This window comes from Argiope bruennichi, chromosome 2 (assembly GCF_947563725.1).
Source record: "Argiope bruennichi chromosome 2, qqArgBrue1.1, whole genome shotgun sequence".
Classification (NCBI taxonomy): domain Eukaryota; kingdom Metazoa; phylum Arthropoda; class Arachnida; order Araneae; family Araneidae; genus Argiope; species Argiope bruennichi.
This window is the reverse complement of record NC_079152.1, coordinates 51327738-51343867: the sequence shown is the minus strand read 5'-3', so window position 1 is coordinate 51343867 and position 16130 is coordinate 51327738. Positions and strand designations below refer to the sequence as shown.

At 30.5% G+C, this 16130-nt stretch overlaps 1 protein-coding gene across 2 annotated transcripts in view; it reads left to right on the top strand.

The window, feature by feature from the left end:
• The window catches only part of LOC129958275 (semaphorin-2A-like), a 403314-nt gene that overhangs the window by 293848 nt on the left and 93336 nt on the right, over positions 1-16130 (top strand). For both annotated transcript variants that reach the window (XM_056070613.1, XM_056070622.1), the window contains one exon: positions 7984-8071. In XM_056070613.1, the coding sequence (XP_055926588.1) occupies positions 7984-8071 (88 nt within the window). The remainder of the gene's footprint in view (positions 1-7983; positions 8072-16130) is intronic.

Genomic DNA, 16130 nt, shown 5'->3' with positions numbered 1-16130 from the left:
CAGAAATGGGCCATGTTTCAAATTTTTTCTCACTCTCATTTTGATTTTGTTGTTAAAAAAGAGTTGTTTTTCTATGCGCATTCGATCGAATTGCATTAGCTTGATTATTTCCAAAATATGACGCCTATCTTTTAATGTTCATGTAAAACTATGGTTTATGTAAAGATATATTTCATACATTCTTGTTGCAAATAGAATTTCTGTCTTTCCTTCCCCCACCCCCTTACGGATTCCATTGTCTACTAATCACATGTCATAATTTAAAAAAATAATTATTCCTATTTCCATGTCAAACCATTAATTCCTTTACTTATTTAATACACTGCTACAATCACGAGATAATTTTCCAGCTTTCCATAGTAATAAGCTTTAAAAAAAAATATATCAGACTTTTCCTCTTGTTTGTAGAGCATGTGTGTGATAAATAACCTCCCCCTTCTGTGCCTGGCATGACACAAATCTAGACTGGCATGTATGACTTTAAATTTAAAATGTCTATCATTCTCCATTCAGTTCGTCATAGCATAAAGTCAGGGATTGAAAATTAAATAACCATATGAATATTATGTTAAAATTTAATTTTTTTGTTCTGAAATGCATCATATGATCTGTGTTCAAGGAAGTGCGCGATCTTAGTTTAGTGTGAAAGTTTTCAAAAGGCAGCACCATATTAAATGTCGTCTTCGTCTCTGACCATGTTTCAAGAATGTTAAGATTGCTTTTAGATTATTCAGTAAGCCTCTGAAAGTAGTTGAAATATATATGAGAAATTAGGGAAATTGATTTACGGTTCAGTGGATAGCATTTGAGAAGAGGGGTGCACTTTCAGAAGAAAAATTTGAATTTCTAACGGTGCTTTAATTAATTAAACTAAGAAATAATTTTTTTGCTAAAATAATTTCATTTCATTGTGATCCCACGCTTTCCCTTCAAATTTGGTAGATTCGTATATCCTAACACTTAATATTTTTCATGTAATGGAACTTAAAACAAATCTGTTTATATTTTCCCGAACCATAGCTCATGTGTCTGTCTTAAATTCATCAAGGAAAAACGTAGAAAATGAAATATACGGAACGCTGCATCATAAATGCAATATAAATTCACAGATGCATTATTAAATCATCACGTGAGTGGTAGCATTTATAGAAACAAAATTAATGAAAAAGGAATATATTTCTTAATAATTTTTTATGATTTTGATATTTCTTTTTGTAAAAATTTTGTTTTGAATTCGCAAACATTTTGGGCTCCTTTTCGTGAAATATCAAAATTTTTTAAAAAATTCTGGAGTAAAGACATTGAATTAAAAATTATTTAATTTTCATATTTATGGTCTTTTTTTTTTCCTTTATTTATTTGAACTGGTTAAAAATGCTTTGAAATAGTAATTTATATAATTAATTAATTAATTTTTTAAAAATACGGCTACTGAAATTGCAATTAAAATTTGCTTACTTGATGTTTAGAGTTAAAAAAATTTAATTTGAATAATCTTTTTCTATATATAAAATGCTATGAAAACAAGTCACTATATGAACATTTCAGACTGCTTCAATAATGTTATGAATTATTTTAATGTTTCTAATGTTATGAAATTCAAACTCATCCATTAAAACATTCATTTGCGTGCGCTTGTCAATTTTAAATCCAAAATTTTAAAATTGCTTTCTTTAGACATTAATTCCGAAATAAGAATTTCACTCCCATTTTTATTATGTAGTATGTATACTTTTTAATTCGCATGCATTATAATTTGTCTTGACTTATTCAGTTTAATTTATGATTTCGGATGTTATCGAATAACAAGATGAGATTTTTTTCAAAAATATGGTTTCCATATTTATATTGAACAGCCCAAAAAGTCAATCTGTGCGAATGAGTTGGTCACCAAAAGCGGCTAGTATAGCTGGAATTTGGAATAAAATTATAAACTTTTTATAAATACAAATTTAATGAAAATACTTTTATAAATTTAAATGTAATGAGAATTTATAGCTACAAATAAAATAGTGAATTCTATTTGTATTTGAATGAATCCTTCTTATAAATGTCCCATCTTTCTAAAAAGATAAAATTACACGAATTCGGATAATTCTTTATGAAATAGTTAAATGGAACATGAAGGATAAAGCGTGAAATATAACCATCCTTAGAATCGTATTTGTATCTGAAGCTTTCAAATGAGTTCATTTATGTCGGAACCAAAACGAATACATGTATCTATCTACCCGTCGCCACTGGAATTGTTGGGTTCATGCATGGAACGAGCGTGTCTTCTGTGCTTAGTAAAGAATAATCCTTTACTCGCGTATGCATATTCCGAAGAGAAACGGCGTAATGAGGCGGAGGCAACATTCATTACGCTCCTAATTATGAAAGTCATTCGAAACTAATCAGTCACTGCCGATCCCTGCTTTTTAGCCAATTAATTACGCCACGAGGTCATTTTTATTCGAAACAGGTTGTTTCCTCCATCATCCATAATTAACGAGACAACCTGAGATGTTTTATAGGGACACGCTTTGATATTTATGAGCTCTGCGCGTTTCTCTTCGGCCGCCGGAGACAAGAGCAGGACTGTGCGATTTTCGCTTTAATCCGCATCTTTCAGGCGGCGGATTAATTTTTCTTCCAACATTTCTAATTAGTTCTTGATTGGCCGATGACCGCGTTGCCTGTTTTTCTGCTAAATGCTGTGTGGAATTTGAATGCTGATGAAGAATTCTCTGTAGTCGGATTGTTGGGCCAAAATTATCTACTGTAGATGATTATTTTATGAGGATGATCTCAGTGGTATAGCAATATTAATTTAGTTTCAGATCATGATATTTCTTTTCACAATTTCCTTCTCCTTTCTTATTTGTCGAGATCTGGTTTTAAAATTATAAATTCGAAAATGTGTCGCCATTTGCTTGGGTATTTATATTTCCTTTATCCATCCCGTTCATGGCATTGATTACCATATTATATCAAATGAAAGTTGTGCCAGTGACTCTAAATATTTAAGCAGTAGTCAGATTGTTGGGCCAAAATTATCTATTTTGGATCATTATATTATGAGGATAATCTCAGTGGTATAGCAATGTTAATTTGCTTTGAGATCATGATATTTCTTTTCACAACTTCTCACTCCTTTCTTATTTGTCGAGATCCGATTTTAAAATTATAAATTCGAAAATATTATCATCGTTTACTTTGGTACTTATATTTCCATTGTTCATCCCGAGCTGTGCCATTAATTACCATATTGTGTCAGCGGAAATGTAACTGTATTCAAATGTCAATTGTGCCATTTCATCTAAAAAAAAAAAAAAAAAATCTTCATATCGGTTTGTATGCCCATTAACGCCCCATTTAATTTAAAGCCTAAACTTCACCGAATTTCTTTTAAATAATGTTAAAAAAGAATTAAGATAACTGTGGAGTAAAATTTAAAAAAAAAATCAAATCTTTTAATAATAATTTAATGTAGTTAAAAATTTTGTAATTTTTTAATCAGTAAATTATAATTTTAAAAATACCTTTTAATAGATATATTTGAAATATTTTTAAAATATGTAAAACGAAATTGAAATTATTTTCGAATTTCGTCCATTACTTCAGGGGAAAAAAAATCAGTACTTAGATTTAAAAATCTCGCTAATGGTTTTTAAATCCTTTTGAAAACTGTTCAAGAGTTCTAAAAAAAACGTGTTTTCTCTCTCTCTCTCTCTCTCTCTCTTGCTGAAAGAAAAACAGAAAGATGGCATGCGTTCGAATAACAAAATTGCTATTATCTTATAAACCGTATTTATGGCGTTAAAAGGTTAGTCCCAATTTTTTGAGCATTTTTTTCCCCGATGCCTTGTTTTATTTACCTGTGTAATGAATCATTTTTGAATCTAAATGCTGCAATTCATGCTTATTCATTTCTGGTTTAAATGATTTATGCATTCCATGAATTGGAATTATGAATTGAAAGAAGAAAAAAAATAAATTCCATCTTTAGAAAGCCAAACAAATCCCAAAATCATATTTGGCTGTAAAAATTAATATAATTGTAGAACCTTTTGTATTGTTGTATTTTGTCTTCAAGGCATTCCTATGCCTTGCACCCAGAACGTCAATAACCAATTGCCATCATTATGTCATTACATTTATGAGAGAAATGGCAATACAAAATGTACTGTATTCGCATTATACTAGAATAAATCTTCGGGTTTTTTTTTTTTTTTTTTTTTTTCCCCCCTTCCGCCAAAGATGCATATCCCGCAAAATGAGAATCATTGTTAAGCAACTCTGAAACTTCAGATTTCTGGAGCATTTATCTAATTTCAGATTTAATTTATAGATTTAGCACTCATGTATTTTATACTACTTAGATACCATCTGAATGATCTCATTTTTTTTATTATTTAAAGAGTGTTTTAAAAAAAACACATGCTCTGAATGAAATGATCCGAGGAAGAAAATTGTCGTTAGTTATAATTTTTTCCCTTTTTGGCTGAAAAAGTCACAATATAAAATTACTAAAGATATAAATTTTAAGAAATAAAAATTCGTAATTTCACGTCATTAGAAACCAGAATATATCTTTTAATTGTTTATTATTTAATTAGATGAGATTATTATTTAATTTACAGTGTTTATTCTTGTTTATATGCTCCATGAAGTGTTAATAAATGACATCCATTGAAGAAAATCGTTGAAGAAATTATACGCAGCGGGCGTAAAGCCATTATTCGTTTATTTTCTAAACCGGGTGTGCTGACCCTCACCCCCCCCCAAAAAAAAAAGGTTTTCCCCGCTTCAAAACCTTTTTATTCTTATTATGAAAGTTCATAAAATTTGAATGTCTCTTCCAAAGAATGAAGATGAAAGGAAAAATTCACCTTGGTTTCCTTTCCAAATTTTTTTTTTAAATTCAATTCCTGGAATCTCATTCCGCTCTTCGCCGCCTTAATTAGAAAAGTGTCAAAACGGCATTTCTGCTCTCGGTTTTATTGCACTTCCTTCGGAATGCATCCCGAATGGAATATTTTTCTAGTCGCGCATAATTAATGAGAGATGCAAATCCTCCGATGGATATTCGGCTTGATTAAATTGTCTTCCCCGCTTTAAAATTGAATCTTTTCTGTCAAGGGCACACGCTATTTGTGCCTCTAATTAATTACTGTTTGCCTTTAAAACTAATTCTATTAATTTACCTCCGTTTGTTGCGTCGGTGGTGGTACCGTGTTTTTATTAATAGCTAATTGGAAATTTATTAGATTAGAGAGCGTAGACACCGTGCAACACTTGTCTTGCACGATTATGCAAGTCCCAGCCCCTCATCGAAGATTTTTCGAACGTGACTAATTTTGCAATTCATATATATTCAGGCAGAGTATTGCTCCTCGAACTGATAAGAGTTCTTGTGTAGTAGGTTAATTTTTACTTGTATAGCAATAATTAATTCAAAATTCAAAATAATTATTTGGTGTTTTCTTAAGATGTTTTGAGTACCCACCTGACTTTGAATATTTTCCGCCTTCATGTATGTATGCTCTTTTTTTACATTTCAAGTTGATCATTTAATCGATTGAAATTTTCGAGCCCATTTTTGTGTTATCTAATCGAATTTGAAGATTCTGGAAGATATCTTTAGAATTTTCAATATACAGAAATACATATTCTAAATTGTTCGCAATTTTCTTATTAAGAAGTTTATGTACTGTTATTTTAGTGAAATTGTCTGTTTTTTAAGTAATGCAAAATGAATCATTTAATTATTTACCACAAAACTTTGAAGAAAATCTTTCTTATATTCCAGCATTTGTGAAAAATATGTGAAACATTATAAGAAATATTTGTAACAAAAATTTAAGTTATGGCATATCTTCGAAAAAATACCAGATCAATAAAATTTACAACTTTATTTTTAATTAAAATCAAATACGCCAATACATTTTAAAATTTTCTAGAAAAATTAGACTGAATTTTTAAGAAAAAGACTAACGAAAACTATTCCTCCCCCCATAAATTAATAATATTTTTCAAAAAATGATATAAAATTTAATTAAACATTATAAATGGTTTTTAAAATGTATATAAAGGTAGCTAATTCGAATTGTAAATTTTAATCTCCTGCAACCGTAAAGGCAATTTGCAGTTTTTGAATTGCTGGATACTTTAACAGATTTCAGATAAACTTTTTCAATCTAGATGTTGTAAAATAAATCTTATTCATATATATCTCTCTTTCCTTGTTTTCGCTATTCTAAATTACGTTTACTAAATAAATCTTTGATACAATATTGAACATTTGCAAAGAAAACATAACTTTTAATCAATAAATATATTATTTAGTTAATTGTCATGGAACACTCATTTTAACTTACCTAATGCTTTACTTTATTTGTAAGAAAAATTTGAAAAAAGAAAAATTAGACTGTTCCAAATGAATTTTTAAGAAAAAGACTAACGAAAACTATTCCTCCCTCATAAATTAATAATATTTTTCTATTAACTATTCAATGATTTGATTTTCTATAGGAAAAAAAAAATCAATTTTATTTCTGTAGATTAAATTCGAAACGAATCGCATTTAATTCAGATTTGTAATCTTATAGAAATTTTCTATTGTCTTGTGATATGCAATATCTTGATTTGTTAGAAATTTAATTGGCATTGTATTTGATTTTGTGGGTTACCAAATGCTCGATTAAATAGGCTATATTTGTATTGAATTAAAAAAAAAATGGTTTTATGTAACGCTGCTGTTTTTTTATTATTCCATTAAAATTTTCTATGATTGGACTAATACTTTAAAATACAAAACTTTTAGTTGCTAATCTTTTTAAATGGAATGACCATCTTTTGGCTTACTTTCCTCATTCTTTGACTGTTATAGTGGAAACTAAATCATGTATAAGTTTCGTACAATAGTTTATTTTTTAAAAAATGCACCGATATATAAGAAGCGAAACCATTAATATTATACCTGCTTTGAGATAAATATAGTTATTTATTATTATTTTCGTTATTCTCGTAAACTTTCCCTCTATTATTAAATAAACTATTTAATTAAATAAATTTGAAATTATTGAAACAATTTGAAATTTTTTGTGTTTTTACTCTTGAACAAAAGTTTCAAAGTAGTTTTTGAGCTTGCAAATTTATAAATAATTTATATAAAATTCAATAATAAATTTGAGTACTCCTTAGTATTAATTATAAGATTTGCGACATTTTGAAATAATTTGTGACTATTTGAATTATCAGATTGTTAGTACCAAATTTATGAAGTAGCAAAGCTAACTTTAGAATTTATAACTGTTGCATTTCTTCGATATATTTCTCTACCAATCCTTGTTGAGTATTGTGTTTGCTAATGAAGATTTGCACTTTCGTTGAATGCTAATATTTTGTGAAATTCGTAGTTCTTCACTGGCATTTTTCGAGCTGTATTTCTAAATAAATGTTACTTCATTATTTTTTTTAATTATATTTAGTTTATATCTTTTAACTTTAATATTAATTTTCTGCAATACTGATTAGTATTGCAGAAACTGTAGTAGTTTTCAACTGTAGAAGAAAATAGATTTTGATATGATTAATTTTCAAAAGACGAGTGTCTCTTAATAGAATTTTGTAAAATGTCGCTTAAGCTTAAAGATTTTTAAATGCTTCTTAAAAATAATTACACTGTCTTGAAGTGGAGTTGTAATCTTCCTATGTTGCGACTGAATAATTTAAAGATTAAGTCTAAATCTTATGTTAAATGCAAATTAGCGAGCGCGCTTCGGATTATCCAGTGTACTTACTTACTTTGTTAATAATAATTAACTAGCAAAATCTAATTTGCTTGAATTGCCGAATGACGCAAATGCATTTGCGCATTAAGAATAAGTAGATTTTCGCTGAAATAAACGCATTTGCTTGGAACGATTTCGTGTAATTTGATTTGCGACTTTTAAGTGGAAAAAGTAAGAGACTAATTGATGTTTTCTTCTTTTACAGAACATGTCCGCGAGTTCAGCTGCGGATACCAGTACTATCGCACCTTCCACATCGACTCGAAACGAGATGTACTGTACGTCGGAGCAATGTAAGTTTTTTTTTCTATATGTATGTGTGTGCGCATCTCTTTATTCATTCGCAGAAAGAGAAGAGGCCTGGGCGGCGTGTTCTGACATATTACTCTGATGAAATAATTGGATCTGCCAATTTGTTGTGACATTAATGGTGAAAATCGCCGGGTCGACCGTCGAAAATAGAATTTCTTCAATGTTAATTCGGGTGGTAATTGTTTTGACAAGTTGAATTTAATGGAGATCTGCCCAAAAAATTTTGAATGCTATGGATGGGAACTTGTAACTTTGTAAAGAACTGTAACTTATTTACCCGTAAAGGCCCACTTAGGCTCCAACGCCCTACATAAAATGAAATGTTCGTATGTGTGTTCATTACTGACTAAAAAACTACTACACCAATTTACGCGCAATCTTTTTCCAAAATGATTTGCAGTGCCATGAGAATAATTAAAATCTATTGAAGTTCTCTATCTGAGCAGTAGAAAGCAAGTTCGGAGCTTGATTATATAATATCAGTCGTGGCAATACCATTATTTAAATATAGCTCCACGCGAGACAGTGCTTCTTACATTGAAGTTTACAAAATAAAAATTGCTTTCATGCATGTTTAGAGGTGAGCTGGTGTATATTTGCATTCTTTTTATTAAGTCAAATTTAAATTTGTCTTAATAAAGTTCTAACTAATTTAAAGTTTAACTAATCTGAAGTTCCGTAACTCCCAACTTTTTAACGATTATTATAAGTTCCTTAATATTCATTATTCATTTTGATAAATTTGCTGCATTATGAAGTAATCACTAGATCAATCTCTACAAGTATGTGAATTGAATTTGGATAATTCAACCCCCCTCCCCTTCTTTAGACAATGTCGGGCATACATTGTATGTTCTCGTGCAGGAAAACCAAGGAATTTGTATGTATGCCAAATGGATCATCTTAGAGCAATGAATTTAAAATTGAATGCAGCAGTTATTAAAATTTATGTAATATAAAACACAGAAATAAATTTTACATACGTAAATGTATAATTTTAACTGTATACAATAATTGATATTAAGCTTGGAATTGTGATCATTTAATCTATAAATATATTCAAATTTAGCATTATTGGGTTCAGCCAGAACTTCATATGCATGAAAGTTAATTATGTAAATTTATTATGATAAAATTTATCATTCATGAATTGAATGATTTTCTTTCATGTATAATAAAATAGCTGATGAAACCATCAAATACTAGAAAGCATTAAAATATTGAAATGTGCCTTTACATTTCAGAAGTTCATTTTAAAAAAAGATATGTATTCAAGGTTTTTATTCAATAAAGAAATGATCAAGGTTTTTCCGAAATGCTAAAAATATTTAATGTGCGCACCGTTTGTAGCATACAACTCAACAAATTGAAAATATTTTTCCAACATTCCTATAAATCATTGGAGATTTAATTCCTGACAGTCGCTTGATCCAGTATAATCATGTCTTTGGTTTAAAGGCAAAGCAAAGCTTGCATCATATCCCGCAGTGAAACCGCATTAAAACAAGAATAATAGCATGGATAACCAAACCCCCTGGTGGTATTTAAAAAATTCCATGTTTTATTTATACAATCAAAAAAATCATAAATATATATCTTAATACTTTTTGATGTTCTATTAATTCTTTTTTTTTAATGTAAAGTTACTTTTCGGGAACTCTGCACTTTTAGAGTTATCTAATCTGTCATATAGCCTATGCGATAACATATTAATGCATATGATCTAATTCTGAACCATACCAAAAACATAATTTTATGAAAATAAAAATGGAATGATATCAAAAATGAAATATCCGGCCATATGTAAGGACCTGAAAAGAAATAATGAAAAAATATATAAGTGCATTGTTTCATGAGAAAGAATCACTAAATGGTATTTCAGAAAAATCCATAAATTACCACCACCAGATCATTTGAGATGTTGTAACAGTAGTTCATCTTTCAACTGCTGTCATCTGATAGCCTTTTCTGTGGGGAGAATGTTTATTTATCATATGCTACCTAAAAGATTACATCCATCAAGCCATTAGATAAATCCTACAATCTTCTTTTTTTTTTTTCTCGTATTAACAGATGGAAATGAAACAGTAAATGTAACAGTAAATCTATTCTTTCTTTATGGGTGGTTGTACCTGCAAAATTTTTATTTTGATTTATGAGGTGGCAGAAACTGTGTACCCATTAAACTATTAGGATTTCTCTCTCATTTTAACTAATCTATCTCTGATTTAATCATAAGACCGATCGTTTTACTTCAGTATCTTGTTCAGTCTTTTCTTATATGATGGGTAGATTAATGAGTTGAAAGATATGAGAAAGATTACAGATTTTATTTTCTATCTGTATGGAAAAGAAAGTGAAGCATTCCTTTCTTCCCAAAAAATTCGTATTAAGGAGTTGTAGAGTTATTTACTAATCCTTAATCTAAAAAGTTCTGATTTCATTTGTTAACTTAATACTTCAAAAAGGGTTACAGAAAAATAAAAGTCAAAATCTATCCATGTTGGTGAAGACGACGTCTGAGTCAACAACTACTTCTCCAAATTTCCACTTCAGCAGCAGAACGCTTGACCTCAAATGATTTAATGCGTTATACGTTTATAGTCTTAAGTGGAAAAGTGTCTCGGACCCTTTGCCCTCCGGTCTAAAACCTAAAATCAGTTTCAGAGCCTTGATTAATCTAATCTGAATTAATATTAAACCGCTAAAATATGATTTGACTGCAACTTTACTATGTTTAAAACTTCTGAAATTTTTTTAATACTCCCCTACTGTATACCTTTTCTTGTAAAACAATTTGAAGGATATCTTGTGAACGATTAGTTAGAACTGATTTCATACAGTTCAGATGCTTGTACCGCGTTGTTCGTGATTACCAACATTCAAAATTTTCCATTGCGTGTAAAATTAAATTGCGTGAACTCCGCGCTGGCGCACAAGTCCCTCAGCCCTTGATGTCAAGTTATCTGTCGAAACATCACATTTCCATACTTCCATTGTTGTTTATTGCCCTGATTTTTCCCCTTACTACTAAGAGGCCACGATTTTCAAGTTCTAAAGTAGTACAACGACGAAGACAATGGAGGATGGGGCATAAGAGTTTGTGACTTTGCATGCCGTTGCCAACATTGCATTATTATAATAAGATAATTACTTTTAGGAAACTCCATACGAATACGTTCAAACTATATCCATTCTTCCATAATAAAGTAAATTATGTAGCTTTTTGAATATTGTAGTGCAGTATAGCTATGGTAAGTTAAATGGTATTTTCTTTTTATATCCTTATATTAGTTTAATGTACCAATAGTAATCTGTAACAAATAGCTTCCGATAGTCCTTTCCATAATAAAAAAGGAATGGATTTTTGTGAATTATTTGTTAGTATTAATGATTATCTTAAATAAAATTTATTTTAAAATTTCAATATTTATTCAGTAATACGGTGTGTCTCAGCTGAATATTTCAGTGAGGAATCTATATAGGTAATTGCAGTCTTGTTAAAACAACTTTTATATATTATTTGATATCCCTCGAAATGATGAGATCGAAGTGATTCTGGAATCCACTACAGTGAGAACACCAGCAGTCTATCCATCCAAGTCGAGTTGCCTCGATCACTCTCGACTGCATTTCGGGTCTCTTCGCTCCAGGAGACTCCACTCGAAAGTCCTTCTAGGAGCATCATTGCTTGCACGTCTCCTCCTTGTTGACCTGCTGCCTCTCGATTGCCAGGAGTGGTCCAGGAGTCATCTTTTGTAAAGGAAAAAAAAAAAAAAAAAATGAGGGATTTGAAGAGGTTAGGAGGAGTGGGCTTACAAGACATGAATGAGTGATGCGACGATGCGCCTACTTAAGCACTCGGTGCTACATGTACACGTATTACTATGAAAAGCCAGTAATGAGCTAGATTTATGCTTAGATATGATTAATGATTTGTTCATAAATTGTTAGAGGAAATTTAACTCTTGTATATAATGTCATTAATATAAAATTATTTATTATAAAGACTGGGTACTATATGTAAATATCATTATGCATAATGCAAAAATCGTTGAAAACGCTCCATAGGTCATCTTTTGGACCTAAGCCAACCCAATTTGGGTTGTGATTATTTCTTGGGTAGTTCACAAAGAAAGGGGGGTTTTGAAATTTTAATTATCCTTTTAATAAAATATTAATTGAAATTTTGATATATTTTCCTCAGTAACTTCAAAGCATTTAGTCGCACAGAAACCATTTTTTCAAATCTTTGAAATTTAAGGAATGGTCTTTTTAGTGATACCAATTTTGTTTCCGTACAATATTTTAATGGTTTTTTAAAAAATATTTTTAAACAATTATGTTTATTGTTTTGATTTCTGGATTTATACTTAGCCATGCTATCACAGTATTAAATACATGCACGTTATCGTTACTATATAATTAGAAGTAAAAATAAAATAAAGAAATGAGAATCGGTCCTAACACATTATCATGCTGTGATATTTCGAATTAAAGGCTTAAATTTTAAACTTAATTAATCAATTAATTCCTTTCCTTTTTGAAAAAGTCTGAGTTGCTTTTGCATCAAACACGAATTCCATTTTATGACTATCCCTTGCTGGTTCCTGTAAAATTATTTATTTAAATTGTTTAAAATGTCTAACATGTGCACAGATGTACCTGTTGTAAAACTGATATATAAAAAGAGATTTATCTCTAATGGGATAAAATTATTCGCTTATCGGTTAAAATATACTATTTTTCGTCTAGCATGCTATATAATTTGTAACAGTAACTTTATCCCATAATGTAGTTACGCTGATGATATTAGTTATGTTCCTAGAATGTTTACTTTTTATGACAATTTATTCTGTTTTGCTATCAAAATGGATTTTGTCAAACATCTGCCATGTATAATCATAGATGGTTATAATTATAAATCTGAGCAATAGTTTAGTTACTCACGTTTGACTTTGAAATATAGCATGCATGATATTAGTAATGTTACATGCGATTTAAAATATAACCCCATCGATAGTATCCCATTGTGAGACAAACTTTTGAATAATAAATTAAGTTGCTCAGTTATTATTATTATTGATATCAATATTTTCTTTGTATATCTATCCTCTTTGGAAACTTATAAATTGAACCTGGAAAAATGCAAAATCATGACTATCACACAGCTGTTGTGCTTTTTGATTGCTGTACGTGTGTATTGTTTTAAATAATTCCTGTTGCTTTGAATATCATGTGAACAATACTATAATAGCTTGGAGCAATGCCTTGAATATTTGTGATTCCCTCATAACTGACTTTGTTCATTCTTTCAGATAGTCTTTTTTTCTTTTCTTCCGAGAAATGGTGTAAAATATTTCCATATTTCGAAACATGTTAGTTCACTAATTATTATTGTAAACTATTCTGTTTTATCGACATAAATTGTAAAACTTGCTTCTCGGTAATATTCTATCTAGACAATGAAAAAATACAATTCTTCATTTAGGCAGTAATATGAAATGTGCATAATATTTTTAAATGAAACAAAAAGACAGTATTTATATTTTTACTTTATTTAGCACATTTAACTGAGAATTAAAAATATAATCCCTTTTGAAGCATTAATGAATGTATTAATACTTTTAAATAAATTCTTAGGTTCATGAAATATGTTAAAATTGACGATGCGTCTGAACTGCCACCTTAAATCTATTGCTATCGCTTTTGCTTCCATAATAATAATGAAAAATTCTTCAAATGCGAGCACATTAAAGCTTAGCCTCTAGTTCTGTTTTTTATGGAAGACCTAAATATCTTTTTAAATATTCAAAGCGTGGAATATTTCATGCACTCATAACAACCACCCAGGGATTGAGTTAAAAGTAGATGACTGTTGCTATCGTTGAGCTTCCCTTTATCGCTGAGCTTCCCTTTATCGCTGAGCTTCCTGTTAACCGTGAGACTTAAAAGGATAAACGATCTTCAAATATTTAAGATTTTTTCCTTTACCAAATACATCACCTTTGAACTGAAGAAGCGGAAGGTTTTAAAAAATGTCTTATGTGTTATATGCGTTGCTTTTTATTATCTGTATGTGTATATTTCAAAGAAAGAGATTCTCAGAGCAGTTTCTTAAGATAAATGACGGATGAGATCCTCCTTTTTCCTTCATAGTTTTACAGTTTTTTTAGTATTGTTGTTTGATTTTTTTAAAGGGTTTTTCTTTTTCTCTGGCCTTGTGTACTCTAAAAATTCATAATTTTCTTCTTTTCTTTACCCTTCTTCTTTCATATTTCGATTTCCATAAGAACGTGAGTGGAATAAATACTCCCCGTATCAGATGCGGAAATGTTTTTTTTTTCTTTCTTTTTTCTGTTTTCCTTTTTCATTTGCCATTTCTCTAGCTTCCCCCTCCCCCCTTAACCCTTGTTCCTCCTCCTCGGGTCTTAACCCTGCTCCATCCCCACCCACTTCGACTTTAAAACAGAGAGATACCGTTTACAGAGCTGGCTTCATTGAAAAAAGAAGAAAACTTCGCCTTCGAGAAGAAAACAGGGAAGACAAGAACAAATTCTTTTCCGTCCGCCCTCCTCTCTCTCCCGCCCTGGTACCCCTTTTCTTTTATTGCAATTGAGTGCGGAGATGAATGATGAAGAGAGAAGAGACCGCTTTTCGAAGTTTTGTTCCTATTTTATTCCTTTTTTTTTTTTTATTCTATTCTCTTTTGGTTTTTATGTGCGGCAGTATCATTCGAGGCGAAGTTTTGTGGCTCTTCTTAACGAACGACGCTCCCTGCACCATCTGCTCATTGTCGGAGTCCCCATCTGTACATTTCCATTTTTCTTAAAAGAAGAGAAGGTTCGTCCGCTCGTGTGTCTGCCGAAAGGAGAAGACGGAATTTTTGGGCTTGTTTTTTATGGAGGAAGCGAGAGACCCTCTTTAGCTTTCGATTATTGTGAATTGTGTGAGCCTTGTAAAAGAACCGCCGGCAGCGCATCCTCTGCAGATGTTGCCATGGCAGCGTGGATGGTTTGTGTTGTGGAATGTAAGTGCATTGAGGAAGCTAAAAACAAAAGAAGTTTTCTTCTTCTTATCGCTACTGCGTTTTATGAATACATAATGCTCAGTGAGCTGCTGCAAAATACCAAACAGAAGATATTTCTTCAGTTGCGTTCCTTAAACCGAGATCGTTTGATAAACATGTGGAAATTAAAATCATTTATTCAAAAATGCTTTATATATAATTATTAAACCTGATTGTTTTTATTCTGCTGAATTGCTCAGTATGAAGAACACTTTTCAGGTGAAAAAGTTTTCAAAAGAGAAAAACCTTTTTCCGTGCAAGGAATATATTTCAATTTGCTGGAAGACAGCCTATCAATTAAATCTGCATTTTATCCAAATGATCAGATATTTGTAAATGAATGTTAGAAATTTTGACCTGAGCTATCATCTTAATATAAATTTTGCTAACGGAATTGGAAAAAAAAAAAATGAAGCATTAGGATGTAAGTTTTAAAACTAAAAAGGGAGGGAGATAGAGTACTGATACTAAAGAACACATTTCCTCTAATGGCATTCATGACAAAAAAAATAACTATCTCATTAAATAAATAGTTTACTTGTAATTTTCAAAAACTGTCCTGAAATGTCTCATATAAAGTCAGTAAGCTTCCTTGTTTGTGGATATTCATCAGTCACTTCGAACAATTGAACATCGGATTTCTTCTGTATGGGTCTGCCGTTGTATATTTTTAAGTCGAATATCCTTTAAATCTCTCAATTTGGCTTTTAGAATTAACATAACACTTTTCTATAGAGAAAAGCTTTTTCGTTAGTGCATTATAGATGAAATAATAATCTTTGAAGTTCAAATAATAATTTTTAAAAAGCCATTGAATCAGTCTTCATCCCCAATTGCTGCTTGATTTCGCCTCATGGCATCTACATATGACATAAATACTCGCCTGCTCTCCACCACTCTCCATTTTCGAGAAAAGATTCAAAAATACTACATCTCCCTGCATTCTGAACTGAGAAAAACCGAGACAAAAT